Source organism: Alligator sinensis, unplaced genomic scaffold (assembly GCF_000455745.1).
Source record: "Alligator sinensis unplaced genomic scaffold, ASM45574v1 scaffold186_1, whole genome shotgun sequence".
In the NCBI taxonomy this organism is placed as follows: Eukaryota; Metazoa; Chordata; order Crocodylia; family Alligatoridae; genus Alligator; species Alligator sinensis.
In genome coordinates this window covers 471,267-479,203 of record NW_005842904.1, presented here as the reverse complement: position 1 = coordinate 479,203, position 7,937 = coordinate 471,267, and the positions used below count along the sequence as shown (strand labels likewise).

The 7,937-nt window shown below is 38.9% G+C and overlaps 1 protein-coding gene across 1 annotated transcript; it reads right to left on the bottom strand.

Annotated features, from left to right (window-relative positions):
* Positions 1-3,658: 3,658 nt before the first annotated feature.
* LOC102384724 (olfactory receptor 6B2-like) lies at positions 3,659-4,642 on the bottom strand. The gene is given in 1 exon segment (XM_006035999.2): positions 3,659-4,642. A coding segment is annotated over 1 exon segment (984 nt).
* Positions 4,643-7,937: the final 3,295 nt, after the last annotated feature.

Below are 7,937 nucleotides of genomic sequence, written 5' to 3'. Positions count from 1 at the left end.
AGGAAAATAATTGTAAAATAAAGGGAATAACAGTGATGATTTGTTTACTCCTTGTAGACCCTTGATGAATATACAGTGGCTCAAAGATTAGAGATCCTTCTTCACCTGACTGAAATACTAACATTTTATGCCAAACAAAGGTATGAGGCAGAGGGAAACAACCCTCATTGTATTTAGATAGCTGAAGTTTCTTTTGGATAAAAACCTTCTGTAGATTCTGGGTCTGGAACTGTAATTAATCATGCGTTAGCAGTTTGGCAGCATAATGTTGAAACAACAGCTTTTAACAATTGAGCTGAGATTTAGGAACATAAATATGGAAAGGACTTTCTGTGCCAATGAGTCTACCAAAGGCAACGACAAAATATAAATCTTTTGATAAGCTGAGCAACAACTGTCTTCAAGCTTGTCAGATGGAAATCTAATGCCTGCTTCTTATTGAAAGGCTATTTTAGAATTAACTCCACCCCCCACCCCCAACTACCAGCTAAAATGTAAATGCAGCTAATTTATATACAATTGTTGTTGTGCCAGCATTGCTCTTTAGTTACATACTCCTTTTCCCTCCCTGGTATATTTAGAAAATAATCATATCCCCTCTTGGCCCTTGTTTTGCTAGGCTAAATAAGACAAGCTTTTTTGTCTCTTCCCACAAGATAGGTTCTCTATTCCTCTGGTTCACCTGCTAGGTTCTCTCTGCATCTAACTGTATGGTGCATTTAAGAGTGTAATTGTCATAAGACAAGGATGAAAGTAAACCAGTGGCACATCTACATGAGACACTACTGTACAGTGGTTACTGCACATTTATTGAGTACTTGTATAATTAAGTACTTAATAAATGTGCAGTACCCCGAGTTACTACACAGTAGTGCCAGCATCCACCTTTTAAGTGATGCTACTGCACAGCAGTCTTTTATAATACTGTACAGTAACGTATTAGCACTGTTAGTGCTGTGACATACTACTATGCAGTATTATTCGGCTGCCGTGCAGTCAGCATTTCATGTAGACGCACCCAGTAAGGAGCCTGACTTTGCTGCCTAGTAGTTAAGACATTTAACATCCTTTCCTTTTTGTGTCCTTGGGACAAGGTATTTAGCAGAATTTGCAGATTCATTTAATCTTACAGGCCACACCATGAGCGCTTCTGCTATGGCCTCAAATTTGTGACTTCTGTGCTTTCAACCATGCACCTTAGCACCCGCACCACCCTCAGCCCCTCCTGGAGAACTAACTGAAAAAGAGGGGTGGGGGCAAGCAGGGTTTTGGTTCTTGTTCTTAGACTTGTTTCTGAGTTTTTGCTGCAAGACTGTTTGGTGTGAACTATATAAGCTTTCCATGGAGCAGCAACTGGAATCCATGTTTTCTTTCTCCCAGCTGGTCCTACAACTCTTGTGTTTTGGATACACAGAGGTCCAGCCTATTCAACAGGAGGGAGGGAAAAATCTACCCATTCCAGCTGTTTTCTAGTCTGGTGATATATCACTCTCAGAAAATAGAAGTGGATTTGGACCCCTTCAGGCTAAGGTGGACCTATAACTTCCTTGGCAAGCTTTCTAGCTAGCAAATAACTAACTATGTAGTTGTACCTAGGTGAATGCCACCATCATTTCTGATGACTTTCAGTTGCTGCACATTGCATTTAATTCAGTGGTGCCTCTGTGAGTTAGGCATTCTGGCCTCACAGCTAATGAATTTAACCTTTCTGGATACTGAGGCAGAGTTTAAAAGCTGTCCTGCTTGCATATATCCTGGACTGCAAAGACATTTAGGCTCAGAGGTGGCATGTCTCTCAGGTTCATTTGCCCATGACCCCAAATTAAGGTGCCTGTAGAAGAGTTCAATACAAAACATAGGTCCTTAATGAGTTCAGTGGCCAATGGAACAAACTAATTTTGGATTGCTCTTTGGTAAATGGTCACTTAAATCCAAGTTGACTAATTTGGGTTTTGTCCTAAATTGGGTACTGGCTTTATTGCCAGAATACCTGGGCTTAACTCTTGATTTGAACATAGCTTTCTTCCATGAACTTGAACAGGCTAGCCAAAGAGGATTAAACAGGTTAGGAGCTTCATTGTCCATAAGGAATCTTAAAAGAGGTCTCATTTTTAGAAAGTGACTATTAGGCTGCATCCAGATGAGAGCAGACATTTGGTTATCCCCCAGGTAACACCCATGCTGTGCACCCTGTGCTGTGCAGCCGGTTACTCTGGGTGGGGTAGGGAAGGTTTGGCTCAGCAACTGTGCTGGCCCCAGAAGGCTTACCTGGGTTCCTGAGAAGCTGCAGCCACAGTGCTCCTGCAGCTTGGAGCCTTGCCAGCAACTAGAGTGTGGCTGTGGCCGGCCAGCCTCTGGTTTTGGGTGGTGTGCGTGGCCTCCATGCGCGCCGCCCTTTTTTTCTGAATGGATTTGTTTGACCTCGAAACCCCTTGTGCTGCAAGGTAGCAGCATGGGAAATGTCCAAATGTGTAATATGGGAAATGCCCATATGGGTCTGTGGTGCAACATATGACATAGCTGCACTTGTCTGGATGTGGTCATAATGCCTTACCTTTTTAAGATGTCTTGGATTGAGCACCCTATCCTAAAAGCATCCTGAAGTTTGGAAAATGTTGGGAACCTAAAGGATTTACACAGTAACTTATTCACTATGGAAATTTCAGCTTTTATTTCCTATGTATCTTAATTCTCCATCTGTAAATTAGTGATAGTTCTTACCCTACAACACATAGCCTTTTGTGTAGTTCTCAGATACTACAGTGAAGGGAGCTGTTCACATTATCACAGGGGCCATATAAAGAAGTAGATTATGGCTTTGTCCAATGAACTCTAGGGGAAGACATTTTTGTAATCGACAAGGTTTTACTGATAGAACAAATTGAAAAATTAAACCAAGCAAAGCTCTCAGGGGGAAACATTGCATCAGTGATCATCAACAGGGTCAGGATTGTACCATTGGTTCCTGGATGATATATTTATATGCTGAGCTGGTCAGAAAGCCATATTTTTAATGGCAATTTGTTGAAAGTAAAACTTTTCATTGAGAACATGCTTATTTGAGATAAACTTTTTTCAAAGAATCTTTCCCAGGAAGCAGTGGGCACAGCTCAGGTTCAGTCTTTAACCTAAACTAGGCAGAGCACAGACTTAAATCTTGGAACTCCCCATCTGAATTGTGTGCTAGACCTATGAAGTTATTGGTCAGTGTGTGTGTGTGTGTGTGTGTGTGTGTTAACTGTAATTATTTTTTCAGGGAAAAAACATCACATTGAAAGTTCTCATCTTGTGAATACAAAATAGTTATGAAATCTCAAACTGGCTTTTTTAAGACTGGAAAGTCACTGCTGGTTCACCTCTATTGACAGAAGCACTAGACACTATATTACATAGATAACACATTTATTTATTTATTTATTATTTATGTATTTATGCTTTTCAATGTCAAAGTATTTTTATAGCCAGAACATAACTTTTCATACTTATGTATTGTATACTTACATACATATGTAATATTTGTATCTAATTACATCCATATTGTATACCTACATATGTCTGTGTGAGTGTGTGTGTGTGTGACTTCAATATATATCAGAAACCTATCTTTAACATCACATATATGCCCTGCTCCCTTGTGTGAGAAGGTTCATTTTCACCTCTAATTCAAGGATACACTAAAATTGTTCCCAGCCTTGGTCGTGAGCGCACACTTCACTCTTACTGCTCTCTTTAGGGCTTCTTTGACCTCCTTGTTCCTCAGACAGTATATGATTGGGTTCAGCATGGGGGTCACCACTGTGTAGAACAATGACACCACCTTATTGAAGTCAACTGAGTCTAAAGAGTAACTGGATGTTGGTCACACATACGTGAACATCAGGGTGCCATAGAAGATAGTTACCACAGCCAGGTGGGAGCCGCAAGTGGAGAAGGTTTTCTGGCATCCTGTGGCTGAAGGGATCTTTAAGACTGCGATGATAATGAATACATATGAGACCAGAATCAGAAAGAAAGAGCTCACAATAACACTGGTAGCCACAATGAAGTCTACCACCTCAGCCTCATGAGTATCCATGCAAGAGAGTTTCAGTAAAGGTAGCGCATCACAGAAGAAGTGATTGATCTTGTTTGGCCCACAGAAAGGAAGTTTACAAAACAAGACCAAAGGTGGAATGTTTACCAGGAAGGCACCTACCCAAGAACATAAAGCCAAATGAAGACAGATCTTGCTATTCATTAGAATCGGGTAGCACAGTGGGTGGCAGATGGCTAAGTAACGATCATAAGCCATGATGGCTAGGATGAAGCACTCAGCAGTCCCTAAAGTGATGAGGAAATAGAGCTGGGTGAGGCAACCAGTGTATGAGATAGATTTGTTCTTTTGTAGAAAAACCTCTAACATTTTGGGGCTGATGTTGGAGGTGTACCAGATCTCCAAGAAGGAGAAGTTGCTGAGGAAGAAATACATGGGGTTATGGAGACGTGAGTCAATGCGTACTATTATGATTATGACAATGTGTCCCGACAAGGTCAGAAGGTAGATGACCAAGCCCATGAAAAAGAGCAAGAGTTGCACATTCTGGAGGCTTGGGAAACCAAGAATTATGAAGTGAGTCACTGTTGTTGTGTTCCCGCTTTCCATGTCTGCATAGTGTCTACTCTGTAGAGTGAACACAAAGAAAACTATGAAAACATTTGCCTCATCAACACGATGCATCAAAGTGGCAGGAAAGTAAGGGTCAAAGTGAGTACAGACAGATAGATGGACAGACAGAAGAGTTACAATCTGTCATTCAGAGAAGTGAAAGAAAGAGTGTGACACTCCAGTGAAAACTAACATATTCTGCATTATCAAATAGACACGGAGAAACAAATATAAATTAATTCAGATGTCCTTCAGCTACAATCAATGGTAGTTTCATTTACACTGATACAAATCTAGTGCTGCTTTACTAAGTGCAGTTATTCCTGACTTAGAACATCATTAGTGACACCAAATTCCTGTACCACTAGTTAGGATTATGTAAAACAAATTTGAACCACAAATATAATCAAGATATATACTTATATTAACTGAATGGAAAACAGATCAACATTTTTAGGGAAAAATTTCTGCCCTTAGTTTTACTAGTTTAATTTATGAGTGCTACAAATTTCAAAATTTGCTTGATGCATTGCAAAGTTTCTCCAATTGGACAATCATGCAAAATATGAAATAAGGAAGTGGTAAAGCGGTTAATTTACAACAGGGAAGATTTGAAAGATTCTTATTTGTAAAAGTTTATTTTCAGCCATTTCTGAAAGCCTGAAAATAAAAGGATGAAATAGAGAAAATTGTTGGTATTATTATTATTTCTAACACTATTCAGAGAAGTGAGAGTGTGAAATCAGTCTTTATCAAAATGGAAAATCCATTTTGTATGATACTAATTTTGTAATATGAACCACATTTATTATCTGCTAAATGCAACAAAACTGCCACACCAACCTCTTATATAATTAGAGACAATAGATTTTTTTCTATAAGAGTTTGGCAGTGATCATGGTTGTTCTGATAAAAATGCAGCTTTGGTATCATGAAACACTTTGTGACTTTTATTTTATTTTACATTTTTAAGTCAATATGAAAAAATCAGCATGCACAGCTTTGATATTCCAAAATGAAATATTTATCTAGCATGTGACAAGCAATAGGTGAAAGCCCAGGAGATCCCTATACGTGCATCACCCAAACACAGTGACAAGAGCTCTAAAGCCCAGAGCAAGTGGAAATTGGAGATGCCCAGCTGTAGAAAATGAAGCTGAGCTCCATAATCAGCTTGCCCATGAAAGAAGATTAAAAGAGCTGGAATAATTTTACAGAGGAAATTCTAGTTCTCTAATCAGGGTGTATGGTATGTGGAATTGTGTTTATGGTCTCCAAGTTACAGTGCAGAGTGGAGGGTATCTAGTCATCCCATGCTTCTGTGCTTTGCTGGTTATTACATAGGAAGTTCCAGGAAGAAACTTATACCCTCTTGCTGGTATATGTTAATTTTTTTTTCCTGCCTTCCTCAAAAATATTGGGTGTTGTTCATAGCCTAGGCTGCAACTTATGACTGGGGTATGTTATCTTTCTCCTCCACTCAGTGTCTGACCAATTGCCACACTAGAGATCAAGGAAGAAGTTTACCTATCAGTCAGACAGACATGGACTCTTGTGTGTGTGTGTGTGTGTGGGGGGGGGTGTCTTGACTACTCTCTTGGGTGTATTTTAATGAGTAATTTTCTCCTTGTTGTAGCAGGACAGTACCAGTGCCCTCACCCTCCTATATATGGAAAATTAAAGGGTGTGTTTGATGTTTCAGACAACATAACTAAGAGCTGTGCACAAAAGTTGTTCCTGGAGCTTTTAAGAATAGTTTATAAACAATTGTCTAGGAAGGATTGTTTAGACAGGATGATCCTGATTTAAGCAGGGGGTAGGACTGGATCAGTCATTCTTAACCACAGTTCTACACAATACTAGCACTATTAAGCATGCAGACACCTACACATGATTCACAAGACCTGTTGTAGTCTTTCTGAGTTCTCTGCAATAAAGGATAGCTCTTTTTTCTGTTGTCAGAAAACAAATGAAAGCTAAGAGTTTGGATGTTTTGAGGCATGTCTTGAGTCTTAAGTGGTTGAGAATGGCTGGACCTGATGATCTCTTGATGTTCCCTGCTTTTCTCTGACTCTATGACTATATCTGTTCTTTCTTTAAATTAACTCCTTTCAAAGTTACTTCTAATGTTATATAAATAAAAAATAGCAAGCTCAACATTTACATGGAATAGTTGTCCTGTTAAAATGTTTTCTTTAATCTCAAGCATTTTTTTACTTTGAATTTTTGTTTACTAGTAACTTTAAAAAGTTGCATTTGATATTAGAATGATTTCTTCCATCAAATTTCATAATTTCCTGTGTAATGATAAATCCCATGTCCTTGGGTCTAAATATGAAATATTCCAGACAGCCACTCTCCAGAACAGGTAACTGGCCCCTGCAGGGGTTGATGCCTATTACCGAGAAATCTTCATAGAGCTCTCTCTAGCCATCACCTATGGCTCTCTCTCACTTGTCCGACCTCTGGAACAAAGGATTAGCTGTTCAGGGGTGCTAGACTAGCTGCATCTTTTCAGTCTCGGCATGTGGAAAAAACAGAGATATTATTTTCAAGAAGGAAGTTTCTCTGAATAGAGGGTTTGGGTGGGGCATGGGACATTCATTACTACAAAGATATAAAATGATTAATAGGAACAAAAGCTTAAGAGGGACTTAGTGTAAGGTCCATTAATATTTCAGGAGAAAGAAAGATACCAAATTAGACTGGGAAAAGATGTGTCTGAGAACTTTGGCTATTCTGAAGAGGTCTGTAAGTATCTAGTGCACTTTAAAGAGTAATATTACTGGCAAATTAAGAAACTCTTCAACTAAACTTGTATTTCCTGCTTTTCTGCCACACTGTATTCAAAAGGGTTAAATTCAGAGTATTCTTCCACCAGCACTTGGAAGAAATAGAAACACAAAATGTATTAGGAGTTGTTTGATTATATCCAGTGATCAGCATAGATTAAGCCCTGGTTGTCTCACAAATTTTATACTAGTAAAACTATGTCAGGTTGCTATTGGTATTGTTACATTAATAACAGTGGGGGTAGCTTAACAGGAATCTAGAAGATACACCACTATACCTTATTTTCCTTTCCATATTAATGCATCTATTTCCCTGTCATTGCAACAGCACAAATAGGATTATATTTCCTTAACTACTTCAGTACAGCTACAATGGTATGACTTTTGTAGGTAGGAAGAGCATAAGGTTTCCACTGAACTCAAAGGCAATCTGTTCATTAAATTCAATAGGCATTTGATGGATTCTGAAAGAAAAAGGTTTTTTTTTTAAATGGCACACA